The sequence below is a fragment of the Octopus sinensis genome, linkage group LG9 (genome assembly GCF_006345805.1).
Source record: "Octopus sinensis linkage group LG9, ASM634580v1, whole genome shotgun sequence".
NCBI lineage: Eukaryota > Metazoa > Mollusca > Cephalopoda > Octopoda > Octopodidae > Octopus > Octopus sinensis.
Window position 1 is genome coordinate 10,888,667 of NC_043005.1, and position 17,393 is coordinate 10,906,059.

Sequence of the window (17,393 nt, forward strand, 5' to 3'; positions counted from 1 at the left end):
ATAATAAACAATTGTAAATAGATATATAATTAGTTAATATAATTCTCTTGCTGAAACTAGCTGCAATATTTTCAAAATTATTTACCCTAGTAATTATATTTTCACTTATTAGTTATGTAACACATATTTGTGTATGTGTGGGTGTGTGTGTATCCATGTACACACAGACACAAACATGCACTTTTTTTTTTTTGCGTCTTAGCATGTAGTAATATTTTCTAAAATATGTTCCTAAACTTAAATTTTTAGAGAAAGACCTCTTTAAAATGAAAGGTTACTGTTTGTTAAAAAAAAAAAGTGTGTTGTGTGTGTGTAGTTATGTAAAATTATATATTCCTTTATACATAGACATCTGCAGATACACATATACATTCTATTATTCATATAGGCTTATATTTACATCTTTATATGTATATCTGCAGTTATACATACATATATATATATGTGTATATATGTATTATATATATGTACATTTATGTATGTGCATGCCGGTGTGTGTGCATATATGTATTTTATTTATATATATATTTATATATATATATATATATATATATATACACACACACACATGTACACATACATACACACACACATTCACACACACATGCATATGCATAGTTACATGCATATCTGTACACAAACACAAATATTCACATGAGATTTTAAGCTAAGTTGTAGTTACAGTGTGTTTGCATACATTTTAAATATAAGGTAGTATTTATAACCTTCATATCCATTAATAAATAGGCCTCCTCTCAGCCAACTCCTCCTATAAACATGTAATTTAATGTGAGTCCCACACTGTATGTATTTAATTAATTCTAAGTATATTTCATATTGCTAACTTAAACTTGCTTTTGAAACTAGGTTTCTTCTGTCTCATAAATTCTGCTGTTTACTATGTTTATAGCTGTACTATTTGAGTGTACTTCTTGCCCCGCTTGCTGCGTTGTTGCGCGGCTATGGGTTGCAGCTGGTATCTTCCTAGCTAGCGCTCTGCTCTGCCAAACACGGAAGACCATCGCAGCGGTCTTCTTGCTGTTGCTGCTGCTACTATAAATATTTTAAAAACATGTTGCATTAGTTGCCCAGTGTCTAGACTGCTACGAAATAGTGTAATCTCTTTTTTTTTTTTTTTTATTGACATAAAGGTCAGCTCAATAGATTTAAATGCTAACAAGTGACACAAAAAATATATATATACACACATGTATGTATGTGTGTGTATATATATATATATATATGTATATATGTGTGTGTGCATATATATGTACATATATATATATATATGTATATATATATATTGAGCTCAAAAGAAGAAAAGAACTGATGCACCATTTTTTGTGTTTATTGGGTCAATACACTTTGGTAGGTATTTTGGTTCACTGCCAGTTTTACATAGTGACTTTAAAAAAAAGAAAACAAATCGACCAAATAATTTTACTTTATTTTAACACTCTTTTCCTTTTCTTTAATGACGCAACTTTTGACAATTTTGTTTTCAAAATTATAGTTTAATTTATTTTGAGTCTTCATTTTATATATAATTACACACATATATGTATATAACATTCGTATAAACATATATATATATGTTTATATATGTATATATATATATTTTCACACATACATGTGTATGGATACATAATATATATACACATACATGTGTCTGTATATGTGCATATATGTGCGATTAAGAGTGTATATATGTGTATGTGTGTGTGTATATATATATATATATATATATATGCATATGCTCATATACATATACACCACATATATACATATGTGAGTGTGTGTGTGTGTGTATATATATATATATATATATATATATGTGTCTGTATGTATATATATATATATATATATATGACATTTTAGTTTTTCCTTACTCTATTTCTGTCTTTGTTTTCATTTCTTATAACTATTTTCCTTTTCTTCTATTAAAACTTTTTTCTTTTGTTTTTCTTTTTAGTTTCAAAGATTTTTTTTTTTTTGCAAACTATTTTCTCAATTTTTTTTTTTGGTTCTTTTTCCTTCATTTTTTCCTTTTGTTTTTTTATCAACAGACAAGAATGACGATGTCACTTGAAATTTAATTGTTATAATTTTTTGACTCCTTTCTATTTAATTTTATTTATTATTTTTGACGAATTAAGGAAAAGTCATAATCTACTGATATATAATAAATATTACTTCTTAAAAAGGGTGGGACACAAAATTTTTTCTTTTTTTTAACTTTTAATTATTTATAATTATTTTTTCCATTCCAGTACACACATGCAAGTGTTTTCAGTTGTCTGTATTTTGTTTAATAATTGATGCAAATGTTAATATTTAATTACTAATTAAAGTATTAAGCAAGCACAAGATGTCACCCAAATCAAAACTTAAGTGAATAAGAAAGTAAATCCAGTAAGATAAAGGAAAAAGTTTGTATAAGTACACTCAAATGTAACTGCAATGCACCCTTTCAGTTCCAATGCACTTGTGCCCACTTTATACATTTTGAGTCTACTTTCTTACTAGTACACCAAAATATTATTTTAAATAATGTTAATTGCAAATAACAATTAAGACAAGCAAATGCCTGAAAAACCACTTTTTAAATTAAAAAAGAACCTTTTAATCTACTATTGTTTTTCTCACATATCTCATAAAGTTTCATCAACAGTTGCCATTACAGATGGCTTCCTTATCTTCATATATATTCATATATATGTATGTATATATTTATATATATATATATAATATATTATATATGTTTTCATTCTAGTAGGTATTTTCATACTTTATTTATTATTTTTTTTATTTGATGTCTTGGGTGTAGAGCGGAATATTTAGCTAAACTGAGAGGGTTAGCTTTTCAAGTAGGAGACATATTCCAAATTGCAAAATCTTTCGCATCTTCTTAAAAGAAATGACTATTTCAAAGCTGAACTAATATTTCTTTTGCATCTGTTCAAGACAACAACAATAATTCAAAGTATGTGTGTATATATTTATGTATACAAAGATGACAGAGATAGTTTCAAACATTAAAAGTAGCCTTTTTCATAAAGTATGATAGTCTCTATCAAAAGAAGACAAAGTAAATAAAATAAAAGTAAAAATGCTGCTTTGTTTAGACTATTTAATAATAATAATAATAATAATAATAATAATAATAATAATAACAACAACAACAACGTATGCAAATGAATTTTGTATTGACTAGGATATACTGTTTTATTTTATTTTCATCTCTTTCCAAATATTAGTTAAAATAAATCTCAAATAAATAGTGGACTAAATTCAAGAATAAGGCTGTGTTAGCATTCTTGGAAGAGCAGTGTTGTTTGATGTGAATATTCATCCTGTATGGTTAAGCTGTTTAATCCATATAAGAAGTACCAAATCATCTCCAAGTTATATTTCCTTTGCCCCACTATGAGATGCTTGTGTCCAATATCATAATTACATAAGTATATATATATATATATATATAGATATAGATATAGATATATTTATATATGTAATAATGGCCACAATTCACGGTTAAGTAGAATATCCAAGATACGTGAGTTAGGTAAAAGTAAAAATGGAGCAGTGTGTGTGTCTATGTGTGTGTCTTTTGATTGATTAGTTGCTTTCTGAAAGGAACATTCAAATCCCCATTACCTCTGTGTACAAGAAATACTGAATTATATTATGTATGTGTATGTGTGGGTATGTACCATCGTGTACTATGATAAGTGTGTGAATGTACAATTTCTGTTCTTGTGTAACACATCCCAGAAGACTCACAGTATTTCTCTATTCTTTGTTTAGTCATATTTTTCCTCTTGTACAGAAAGAAACCTTTCTCAAGGTTTCGCTATAGAAATTATCCTGTAGAGTCTGGTAAAGAACATTGTCATGATTTTTTATAATTATTACACTTTATTAAAATGCTAATATCTTAGTTGAGTGTTTACCATCAGAAGAAGCTGGATAAAGTGGCATTCATTCAATTATATATAACTCTCTATATTGCACTTATCCAGCAGAGTGAGGAAAAAATATATTTTTCTCCTTTTGATGAAAGTAGAAAAGGATAAAAAGCAAAACGTGGTACATTTTATATTTTATTTTCACTGAGATGTCACTTGTTCCTTTGTTTTTTATTAGAACAGCCATTGATAGTTTATTATTACTTTGATGAAACAAAATCTTGCATAATAATTATGTGATTAAAAAAATGAAGGTATAAATATATAAAATCTCACAGTAGTTGAGAGAAATTCAAAACATTCCCATGGAAACATTAAATTGTAGTTTTGAAGAATCAGATAACATTGAATGAAATATTGTTAAAATATTATGAAGACATGTTTCATCAATGTATCTTTTTATATTCATTCATTGATTGATTCATTATTATTATCATTTTACTTTAATTATTATCATTATTTAGAAGAATGCATCTATGATTTTCCACAGCATCTACTAATGTTCAATTTAAAAAACATGTTTTAAATTATTATTATTATTAACTAGCTAAAGAAGTTCATTGTAAATGAATGATATCTTTAACTGTAAATGAAATTGGAGGAGAAAATGAAGAATTGTACATATAAACTATCATTGTATCTAAAGTGTATAGTGTTGCTGTATTGTACCTGAGCAATTTTGCTATTATCAATTATTTTATTGTAATAGCTCAGCATTAGCAATAGTTAGTTTTATTAAATTTGTCTAATTTCATTTCCAATATCTGCAGTTTGTTTAGAATTAATCAAATTTTAGCGTAAAATATAAATTAATAAAAGTTTTAAGAGACTAGTAGTAGTTTGAATATTTGGTAGGTAAGCCAAGATGGATGATGCACAAATGTCTAAATTATCTTAAAAGAATTCAAGAATGGCTCTCCATACCTTGAACAAATTGCTCTTTACTGTGCAATAAAATTAAATGTAAATCAGCTATAAATTATCTTCATAAATAAAATAAGTTTTCGTGGTGGACTTAATTGCTTTGTGTATTTTCTTCTTTAAGGAGCTGCAACCAAGATGTGCTAGGATTTTCTTTATTAGTTTGTGAGGTCCTTAATTTCACATTGTACGTTTCTGCCAATGGCATCAGTGTAGTTCAGTGGTTTTATCCTCTTTTAGGGTGCAGAATTCTCCAAATTATAACATCTGATGTGACTTGTTGTTTCAGTATGAAAGCAGTGTCCATCATTAATTTCCTTAGATTGTTTTTCTTATACTGTAATATTAATATTATCATTATTATTACTCATTTCATTCAAATTTACATTCTGAGTTCAAATTCTGTTGAGGTTGACTTTGCCTTTCATACTTTCAGGGCCAATAAAATAAGTAGCAGTTGAGGACTGGGGTTAATGTAATCAACTTACCCTCCACCCTAAAATTGCTGGCCTTGTGCCAAAATTTGAAATTGTTATTATTTTCTTATTTTATGTACTATATTTTTTGATGGACAAATCAACTCAAGGCCTTGTTAGTAAAATAGGATAAATGGAAACCCTGTGGATGCCCTTTATGGCAGATTTATCCCATTGCCTGGTTTACACCACCAGATAGCCATTGGGTGCCTTTAGCTGAGAGATGATAAATAAATGCTTGATATCAGATTTATCCAACAACCTTCATCTGCAATGGCCTCCAAAAGTTGGCTGTCCTTTAGTTCCTCATACATCAGTGCTATTTCAGTTTTCATGTAAATAATTTAAGCTTTTTAATTCCACAGAGGCCTTCTAGTCCATTAGAAGCCATACTATTGCTATAGTAACAGTTTTTATATACATCATCATCATCATCATTTAGCGTCCGTTTTCCATGCTAGCATGGGCTGGACGGTTCAACTGGGGTCTGTGAAGCCGGAAGGCTGCATCAGGCCCAGTCAGATCTGGCAGTGTTTCTACGGCTGGATGCCCTTCCTAACGCCAACCACTCCGTGAGGGTGCTTTTTACGTGCCACCCGCAGCTGGCAAACGGCCACGAACGGATGGTGCTTTTACGTGCTACCAGCACGGGGGCCAGGTGAGGCTGGCAACGGACACAAACGGAGGGTGCTTTTACGTGCCACCGGCACGGGGGCCAGGCGAGGCTGGCAACGGACGCGAGCGGATGGTGCTTCTACAATATTATTATAATGCTAGTAATGATGTTGATGATAATATGAAGATGGTCTAAATACTCTTACTCAACACCACAACTATTCAAATATATCTACTGTATTTACTAAGTACAGGACTAAAATCTAACTGAGATGAGTGATTAAGTTGAAGACTTTGGGCAGGTGAAAAAAGCTTATTAAGTGTTCTTTTGAAAATTTCTACAGTAATAATAATATGTGGGGAAATCCTTTAGTGTATAAGAATATTTAATGCAAATATAGGGGCTCTAGTCTGAGGATAACTTTCCCTCTTTCTCCCACTAATGTTGGGGTTACTGCATGAATGTCTTGGAATCTGCCTTTCTATGGCAGAAAAAGACATAAGGGAAAATAATGAACAAATAAAAGTAGATGAGTAAATAGTTTGTTGATCTCTATGTGGATAAAGTCAGTTCTGCTGCTGAATTATCTTGGTATAAAAACTATTATGAGGCAGACTTTGTAACTAACAAGTGAAATTCATCACCGAATATAGGAAAACTCATCACATCTCTTTAGGGAACAGTTAATATGCATAAATGATTAAAATTGATAAGTGATGTCTTAATAATTAAGAAGAGTACAGTAAATGTAGTTTCTTATTACATCAAGCTTTTACTTTTTTTTCCTATTATCAAAGATGTTTTTTTTATTCTTTTATATCTTTGAATATATGTATTTATAGAAATACTGAATCTGGATATTTACAAGATAATTATCTTTCGACACTTTAAAAAGATAAACTTTCTGTGTTTATTAAAACTGTTTAGTAAAATTATGACATAATTACGAGACTGAAATAAAAATTGAAAATAATAAACTTTTTTTTAGAAGTCTTGATATTTAGATAATAGACAACTTCTAGTATATTTATTTACATCTAGCTGCAGTTTCCTTTTTCTTCTCTCTCATTTCTTTTTCCCTCTCTTTTATCCTCTTCTTTTTTTTTTTCAACTTTCTCTCTTACATATACACAAATCCTTAGATAGCTTGGCTTAATGTCTTTTGTTTCCTTTTAATATTTGGAGCATCTATCTAGCTTAGCTGAATGAAATAATTATAGTAATCCATATAAGATTTATTATGATTTAAATAATGATAGTATGATTTTTTAGTTCCATTTGTGCTGTGTATAAACCTGTGTATAGACAGGGAAATAGTTTGGAATTATCTGGCTCTTTGGTGTTCATCTTCGCTGTAAATGTTGATGACTTGTGTGTGGATTAGCCACACATTCAGTTGCTGAACATTTAATATGTGACTACACTAAACAAGTATTGTCGACATTTTCTCTTGGTTGATAATCTTGATTATTTAGCTTCTCAGCTGGCACCAAAGTTTAGTGTACTCTCGTCAATAGAAAGATGCTGTGGACTTGTGTAATTTCCCAATAATTCATAGTTATGTCATAATATTTGTCTTTTCAACAGCAAAATCATTTTCTTTAAAAAATTTCCATTATCTAATCATTATTATTTTTTTTTATTTTTTTATTTTACATTCTTTGTTATAGTCCCCCAACAGCCGAAAAATCTCCAGGCTCTTGCAGAGTCTGCAAATACTGTACATGTGACTTGGGATCGACCAGATGCAATGGATAATATCGAGAGCTACGAGCTATATTATAACGATTCCCACTACCGCCAGAATGTTCACATAAGTATTAAACCGCCTGTAGTAAGTTACCGTTTAGTTGATCTTACACCCGATACAGTATACCACGTTCAAGTATCAGCAAAATCCTTACGTGGAGAAGGAGCACGTACCCCAACAATTCAAGTTAGAACACCTCAGTTCGGTAAGTTGCTTTCCATTTTCTTTATTCAAAATATTCAAAGACTGCTATTTTATGTATTTCTGTTAAAATTTTCCATTTCCTTCTCAGGTGTCTCGAAGATTATCATTGAATCTCCTTGCTTTTCAGAGTTTATTTGCTGTATAAAACAAACGCCATTCCTGATAAACACATATAATCTATTTTGTTTTGCTTTTATTTCAGTTCTTTAACTAATGTCTCTCTACAGGTATTTGGTGATGGGGGTGGGAGAGATTTCCATTTTTTTTTTTGTTCCACCAAGTGCTATCAGCCATTTCAAAAGAGAAAGAAAGAAAAAATGCTATATTTTGTTTTGTTTTTTTGGAACAAAATATGGAGATATTGGATCATCCTTGTATTGTATTTGCAATTATAAATGTATTAATAAGCAGAGGAAAAAAAAAAATTTGAAAAAAGAAAACAAAAAAGAAAAACAGATCAAATTTAAAACGTTTGAATGGTATTTATTTGGTAGAAATTAGGAATTAAATCATGTTCAAAATACGTAGAATATCAAACTAAATATAAACTATAATACTTAAAGCTTAGAATAACACTTATGAACATGGCTTGAAGAAAGAAAAGGCTTTCTTTGGAAAATCTTAGAATTATAGGAGGCTTTTAGGGTAGATATATAATTTATTTAAATAAATAGGGTTCTCAGTGTAATGAGAACTGAACTAAATGTTTGCCCCAAAGTGTTTAACTGAAAGTATAGGTAATGAATTATTGATGTGTTTTGAAGGTATCTCATCTCATTAAGCCAGATTGACTAATTACTACCAGAACTGTTAATAAATTTAAGAACTGATTTTTAAAAAAAATTGAATTATGTTTTCAAACCATACAGTTTGATTACTTGATGATATAGTCTCAGGGTAATAAAAGTGGTTTATTTTATTTATTTATTTTTACAAATACATTAATTTAATCAGATTGGTTATTTAAATATATATATTATAATAATAATAATGTTCAAATCAGTTGTTTTACCCTCTTTTTGCCCTTGAATTTAAATACATATATTAAGATAATTTTGGCAAAAGTATGCCGTTTTCTATTATTCCAATTGGCTCTCTTTCGCCGTGGACTCAACTTAATACACACACACAAGAGAGAAATGAAATTATAATGCAAATGCCATATTGTCACATCCATTTCTTTGACCCTGACCCTCCAAACCAGTTGGTAAATTTCAATATCAACTGTAATCCTCATTATCCGTCTTCTAAAAGACCGAATAAAACAATGCTTCTGTTTCATTAAATAGAAGCTTCTGTATTTTTTTTTTTTTCCACCTCCAGAAATTCAGGGTCCATACCCCCTTTTGCACCTTCTGCTTTCATTCTCCATCATATACCCTTTTTATTTATCTTTTTTTTTTTTTTTGGTGCTCTTTGTTATTATTATTACCACCACTATACCGCCCATCACTATTATCATTTCTCAACCTCTGTATTTAGGTAGTTTTTCTATATTTATCCTACTGCCTTTTATTTTATTTTATTTTATTTATCTTCACTTATTATTAGCTACAGTAGTAGAAGTAGTATCGTTATTATTTTACTCTTATTTTGCAAATATTACATATATATATATATATATATATATATAATATATATATATATATATTATATATATATATATATATATTATATATATATATATATATATATGTATATATATATATGTATATTCACAGTATATATTTTTCACACACACATATCTTGCTTATGTATTCATTAATCTCCCAATCATTTTGTGATGTCATTGTTGCCTAATTATTCTTTTTTTTTTTTTGTTACAATGGAAAAAGTTCATACAAGTTGAATTACATTTTCCTTGCCTCTGTTAAAAATTATATATATATATTAGTTCATTAAAGTTTTCCAAACAATATTTCAAAGTTCATATTGTAACCTATTGTATAATCATCCGGGAGGTGCAATGGCCCGGTGGTTAGGGCAGCGGACTCGCGGTCGTAGGATCGCGCTTTCGATTCCCAGACCGGGCGTTGTGAGTGTTTATTGAGCGAAAACACCTAAAAAGCTCCACGAGGCTCCGGCAGAAGGTGGTGGCAATCCCTGCTGTACTCTTTCACCACAACTTTCTCTCACTCTTACTTCCTGTTTCTGTTGTACCTGTATTTCAAAGGGCTGGCCTTGTCACTCTCTGTGTCACGCTGAATATCCCCGAGAACTACGTTAAGGGTACACGTGTCTGTGGAGTGCTCAGCCACTTACACGTTAATTTCACAAGCAGGCTGTTCCGTTGATCGGATCAACCGGAACCCTCATCGTCGTAACCGACGGAGTGCTTCCATCCATCCATAATCATCCATAACTTGGTACCAGCACATCAGCTCATTTAGATACCATGATAACCAAACCATGTTGTTGTCTCTTTTCATTTTGAAGTTGTGCCTTGTAATTCAACTTGTTTATTTTTCCATATGAAACACTGTCCATGTAGACTGTAAGCCGTGAAGCTATTATTGTTATTCGTTCCAGTTATGCACTGCCACCATTCTCATTACACTTTTCACATTTTCAGTAATGCCAACGTTAATCATTATTTATTTTATTTATTCATTTATTTTTTTGCTTATTACAATCATCATCATCATCATCATGTATTTGTCTTATAGCAAGCCTAGGGCTCATTCACTGTTATTATGTTTGTTTAATTTTGTCATTTTTTTTTTTTTTCTGTTTGTCTACCATTGTCATTTGTCAACTCATTAATTTAGATGCTAAAAATGGAATCTTCATATAATCCCAATATTTGTTTAATTTTGTATCCTGAGACCTGTTTTCATGTCAACCTCTTCGGTGATCAAGCTATGCATGAAATATTTTGATGATATCTCTGTAAACCTCAGATGTACTAGCCGATTCCCCATATCCCATGCAGTCATTTCATTCAGCTTTCAGAATACAGAGTTTGCTTCAATTTAAGATATTTTTTTTCCATTTGTCAAGTTGAAAATAAGGCATTGTCATATTTTAGGGATACACACAAAGACACACACACACACATGTATACCATATAAAGCATTTTTGTCTGTTCAGAAAATGTCTAATATTTCCCACATTAGTGGATTAGCAGAATTCCTCCTGTATTTAGTTATGGCTCTTTATGTTGTGGTTCAAATCCTGCCTAAGTCAAATTTTGTTTTTCATCTTTCTGAGACAAGGTTGATGTAATTAAATGTGGGGTGGTCTGGTCAGCTATTCAGTAAATGATGTAGAGTAAGGAAGTCCTACAGATATTGTACTCTTTCGTATGCACAATATAAGTACCAGATATCTTTACGTTGTCTGGATAAAGAAAGTACCACCATCATACCATAACAGCATCTACTTGTTCATGTTTGCATGGGTGAGCTGGAATTTATTTTGGCAAATTTTCTATGGCTAGATGACGTTTTTGTTGCCAACTTTCATCTGTTTCCAAGCAAGACAGTACTTTCTCATGGCCAGACATGTTTTCATGAGAGAATGGAAACAAATAGCATTGTTTGCACTGCAGTTACCCTTCATTTGCAACCATCAAATGAAGTCAAAACGAGGAGACACCAACACACATGCACACACATCATCATCATTGTTCGACTGTGGTCGAGACAATGGAATTTACCATGCTACGCCAGACTTCACGGTCCATCATGGCATTACGGAGGTCCTGTTGCTGGATGCCTGTATCCCTGGAGATTACATCAGGGTAGGAGAGTGTGCGCCCTCTGCGTTACGTTGTGAGTTCAAATTCCGCCGAGGTCGACTTTGCCTTTCATCCTTTCGGGGTCGATAAATTAAGTACCAGTTACGCACTGGGGTCGATGTAATCGACTTAATACCTATGTCTGTCCTTGTTTGTCCCCTCTGTGTTTAGCCCCTTGTGGGTAATAAAGAAATAGGTATTGCGAGAGGAAAAGAGTAGAAATTGCCTCATTTTCAGCTCTACAACAATGTCCAGCAAACTGGACTCTCCTGCCTTTCACAAGAGATGACACAGGTGGTAGTTTCCCATATATTTGCATTTTGGTTGGATGACACTTCCATGAGAGATTTTAAGCTCTCATAAGGAGATGAGTGTAGGTTCCATCCAACCGCCTCTCAAGCTTCTTCGATAACGTCCAGGTTTCTGACGTTATGCACACACACACATACGAGAGGCTTCTTTCAGTTTCTCTACCAAATCTGCTTGTAAAGCTTTAGTCAGCTAGAGATTGTATTGTGAGACACTTTAAGTGTCATGCTGAATCTGGAGCTATGCTTGTATCTGTTGAAATTTGAATAAGCAATAAGTGCTTGAATTTTGAAAGTAAATGATGATGATGATGATGATGATGATGATATGATGAAAACTTAGTAGCTGCTGTTTCAAATTTATTGTAGTAAGAAAAGTTGTAAGAGAATCACTTCTGGGAGTCTGATGGGGGGAAAATATTGATTTTTTTTTTTTTTGTGATGTAAGGTCACAAATTTGTTGAAAGAAATCTATTTGATTGGATTGACTCATTCCTGTCCAGCACAGAATTGTAAAGATGAAAGGCAAAATTGACACCGACTTGATTTGAACTCTAAATATGAAGCTGCAGAACTAAAAGCTGTAAACCTCTCAGCTATTTTTATTACCCCATTGCTTTTATTTTTATTATAAAAAAAAAATATGAGGGACACAAGGAAGTGTAGTTTCGAGTGTTTAAATGTATATTGATCTTGAATTTACTAGAGATGCTAAGCCATGTTGCCAAGTTGCTGTTTAAAAGGCCATTTTAAAAAATTATTTACTCACATGGACAAGTTAATTTTATGGAAGATAGTTATGTTTGATGAGATTTAATAGAGCTTTTTAGTGTCATAAAGAAGACTCGAGACATTTTGCTTGCATTAACAGCATTCATTTTATGTGTAGGAATGCTAAATCTATTTAAATTGTTGCAACATACAGCAGTAGTATTTAGATCGTTTTCATATCATCAGCATCATTAACATGTTAGAATGTATATGCAAAAAAAAAAGGAATGTTACTTTAGGGATAATATGGCTTCTAATGAACTGAAAGGCCACTTTGGAATTAAAAGGTTCATGTAATTTACATCACGACTGAAATAGCACAGATCTGTGAGGAAGAAAAGATAGCCAAGTTTCGGGGATTGTTGCTAACGAAGATTGTTGGGTTAGTCTGACATTAAAACTGCTTTTGATAAGGATAAAAGCGATAAAACATTCATAGTTGCTTGATAAAAGTAATTTTGAAAATGTTGATGAATTCTTGAACCCGATACTGTTTGAGATTAAATATTCTAACACTTCCTCAAGCATATCATAGGTATGTGATATAAGTTTTACGCGGCTGCTTTAGTGTCCTTTCTTCATTATGGATTTTTAAATTGGTTGAAAAGATTTAGAGAAATTTTATTTAGGAAATGCTTGAAAAGTGATATTATCAATAAGAATATAATTATGATTTATTTTTTTAGTATATCTAATCTTTAGAGATGAACAGATTATATACATACATACATATATATATACTGCATTTCATTGAGTTTCATCTATGGTATTCTTTAAATATGATACATTTCCTAGATGTATTGTATAATATATGACTAAAACTACACTTGAGTCAGCAGCCTATAATAGTTATATCTCCATAAGGCAGATGCTTAAAGCTTTTCCAAAGGAGGCTTTTATTTACTATTCAGTCTTACATAGGTTGGGCAAAACTACATTATTTTCACTATGTGTATACACATCCAGAAATATCTACTTATAAAATAGTTTCTCCTAAAATGACACTTGCTGTATTTTCAGTTTGTTAAAAAAACATAAATGTGAAAAGTATCTTTCTTTAGCTATTTTAGATATATATATATATATATATTTTCATCATATATATATATATAATATATATATATATATATATATAATATATATATATATATATATATATATATATGTATCTGTATATGTGTGTGTGTATATATATATATATATAATATATATATTATATGTATCTGTATGTGTGTGTATATATATATATATATATATATATATATATATATAATGTATCTGTATATGTGTGTGTATATATATATATATATATATATATATATATATGTATCTGTATATGTGTGTATATATATATATATATATATATATATATATTGTATCTGTATATGTGTGTATATATATAATATATATGTATCTGTATATGTGTGTATATATATATATATATTATATATGTATGTATGTATCTGTATGTGTGTGTGTATATGATAATATATATATCTGTGGGAAAAAGTAACAAAAATAATACGCTGGAATTGTAGTGGGAAGTGGAGTAGCTTCTGTTTTTAGCTGAGGCCTTCTGGCTAAAGATGACCAGGGAAAAATAAAAGAAAGAGGAGAGTTTTACATCCTTAATGTAAAACTGGCTGCAAGTAATGAGGAACGCAAGATGTGAGATTGCACACATAAACTGGAAGAAGTAGAGAGAAACTAGGTCTTGGGGTGAAGGAAAGAGCAATCAAAAGAGGAATGAGCGGGAGTGAAGTGAAGGGGGAAATTTGAATTAAGAGGAGAGCTGAACCACAAGAATGACACTACTGAACTAAAAAGAGGTGTAGCAACAGAAATGAAAACAGTCATTGAAGCCCATCAGTGACATAGATTTGAATTTTGGCATGAAATGTTTCTTGTATTTCCTTGAACCTGCAGATTTAAAATCTGTGAGAGATGCCACACTGTAATAAATGTGTAACAGAATTGCCTGTTGTACTGAAGTCGGTGATGATAAGTTGGCCTAGAACTTCTATTAGTCTGCGTCAAATGTTCATTAAGATGACAGCCTGTTCTCTAAAGTCAAGTACACCACAAAGTTTGTGGATGATGCGGTTGGAAAGTGTGCAGCAGAAATTTTAGGGTACTGTTGTGCTATGATTTGAGCCTTGCGATGTAGTGCTGTTAATGTTGAGTCAGGTGTTGCATTGAAGGCAAGTTCATTTAAAAGTTCCTTATTGTGTATGGCTTCTAACTAGGTGGTTGTCGAGTCACTATCTTTCTTGAAGAGAAGGTGAGGTGAGGTGGTGTGGGGAAAGATTGGAGCATCAGAAAGTAGGATTTGGAAGTTGTGGGTGAATGTGTTTCAATGGGTGAGTGAGTGGGTGGGTGCTGGTGAGAGAAACTGGCTATGTGCAGGAATAACAACTGATCAAGGTACACTTGATTGAGGAATTCTTTTATAGTGATTGAGATTCGAAATCCAAATCAGAACCTGCAGAGCCAGGGAAACTGAAAGAATTAAGGGAATGATATAAGAGATTTAGTGTCCATGTGGTGAGAATCGATTTACTTGTAGTGGACAGTAATAGATATTATTGTTAGTGATAGAGATATTGAGAAAACTGAAAGTTTCAGATAGATTGGAAAGTGAAAAGAGTTAATGAAAGAATTGGACTTATCAAGCTATTGTCTGGTGAGGGTGGTAACACTGACATAGTCATCAATATAATAACAGCTCTGGAATGGGTTCCATGAAATGAGCAAAGATTTCTCTTCAATTTGGCCCGCAAAATGCTTGGCATAATTGGGGTCCATCTTTGTACCCATAGCATCCCTACTAACTTGTTTGTAATATTCACCAGATAAGGAATAGCAATTAAGGGGTAATACAAGTTCAACTCAGCAGATGAATGTTGTAGTACTCGATACAGGTCAGGGATGGTGATCTAGAAAGTGTTTAAGGGCTGATGGGCTATCACTGTGGGTAAATGGCCAGGGATGGTGATCTAGAAAGTGTTTAAGGGCTGATGGGCTATCAATGTGGGTAAATGGTTGTGTGGACTGGTTTTAATGTCCATGGTAAGAATGATCTTTGACTACCCAGGCAGAAAAGACAATGAGTTGAAGGGTTTAGGTCATGGTTGATAACTCTATTGTATGAGAGTGAGACAGTGACTAAGAGTGGTTATATTTTGTCAAAATATGCAGTGAGAAGATGGGTTTGGTTCTTACAGACAGAGATAATGTATATGTATACAAGTCTTTGTGTTGTGTGTGTCATGTGAATGAGTGAGTGAGAGTGTGTATTTATTTAGATGAGAGGTTGTATGTCCCCTGCTTTGAGCTTATAAATGTCTTATACACACACACACACACACACACACACATATTTAAAGCCTATATCTATCCTTAAATTGAAGCAACTTAGTATTCCTCATGTAGCATCATTTCATTGTTAGATCACATGTTGTTCATGCTTTGTTTAAAATTCTTTGAAATAAAACTATGTTGCAATGCAGACCTGCAAGATGAAATATTCATTTTCTAAAAAAACTAGTTCATGTGCATTTGATACACACCTTTTTTTCTTGCATTTTTACCTTTTGCAAGATCATAATGAAGCATTTTTCTCTAAATTTCTGTCTCTGGAAAATGATGTACTTATATTCAATATATATTTACATATATGCATACGTAAATGCATTCAATCTAAACTCTATTTAATAACACTTAATACAGCTTGTCCAAATTATTGGCTCTCAGTTTTCACTGAAATGTTTGTTGATATCAAATGATGATATCATATAGTATTAAAAGTTTGAGAATAAAATAATTTCATCTTTTCTCCCAATATAACGCATGAACTTCATGTCTAACCTATGATGTCTGTTCACTGCTGTAATACTGTCTGATTCATTCTCACATATTTCAGCTGAATGTAACTATTTCTCACACCCTGACATGATTCAAATATTTCATGCATGTCCAATCCATTGCATGTTTTCTTTAGTTTAAGATTTCATTTATCACTCTTTATATTTTTTTACACCCTTATCCCCTCAGCCCCAGGTGCCCCTCCTTTGGCTGTGAGTGGTATTGCACTTGACTCACGCAGACTCAACATTACCTGGAAGCCACCACCCCGCACCAAGCAAAACGGTGACATCACTGGCTATAAGATAATGTATGTTGAAAATGATGGTGTTAAAACCAAAAATGATGCCTTAGTAGTTAATGTGGATGCAGATGTGAACTCTTATATATTGACTGACCTGTCAAAATGGACCCAATATAAGATATGGCTTCTAGCTTACACCAGCATTGGCGAGAGTCCTTCATCCCAACCCATCTTAGTGAGCACTGAAGAAGATGGTAGGTACCAGAAAAATAATCCTCATTTTGAAGTGGCTTTGGGTGACTTAACATGCTTCTTAACAACTTTAGCTTATCAGACTTGGCTGAAGTGGGTTCAAAATTTCAATTTTCTCTTCATTAACAATTAACTTATCCTAAGCATAAAATTCAAAACTTTGAATGTTGCATCATCCCATATCATCTAACAGTCTACTCCTAACCATACTCCTTTTCCTTCAAGCTTTTAAAAACTTGATTTTAAAAAATATCTTTTCTGTTTTAATTTTTCCTCACTA

General features: G+C 31.7%; 1 protein-coding gene across 11 annotated transcripts in view; it reads left to right on the forward strand.

The window, feature by feature from the left end:
* Window positions 1-17,393, forward strand: part of LOC115215626 (tyrosine-protein phosphatase Lar) — a 535,158-nt gene that overhangs the window by 464,593 nt on the left and 53,172 nt on the right. For 9 of the 11 annotated variants that reach the window (XM_036505764.1, XM_036505770.1, XM_036505766.1 and 6 more), the window contains 2 exons: window positions 7,652-7,936; window positions 16,807-17,115. In XM_036505764.1, coding sequence (XP_036361657.1) covers window positions 7,652-7,936; window positions 16,807-17,115 — 594 coding nt within the window. The remainder of the gene's footprint in view (window positions 1-7,651; window positions 7,937-16,806; window positions 17,116-17,393) is intronic. The other 2 variants (XM_036505771.1, XM_036505773.1) reach the window with 1 other exon arrangement.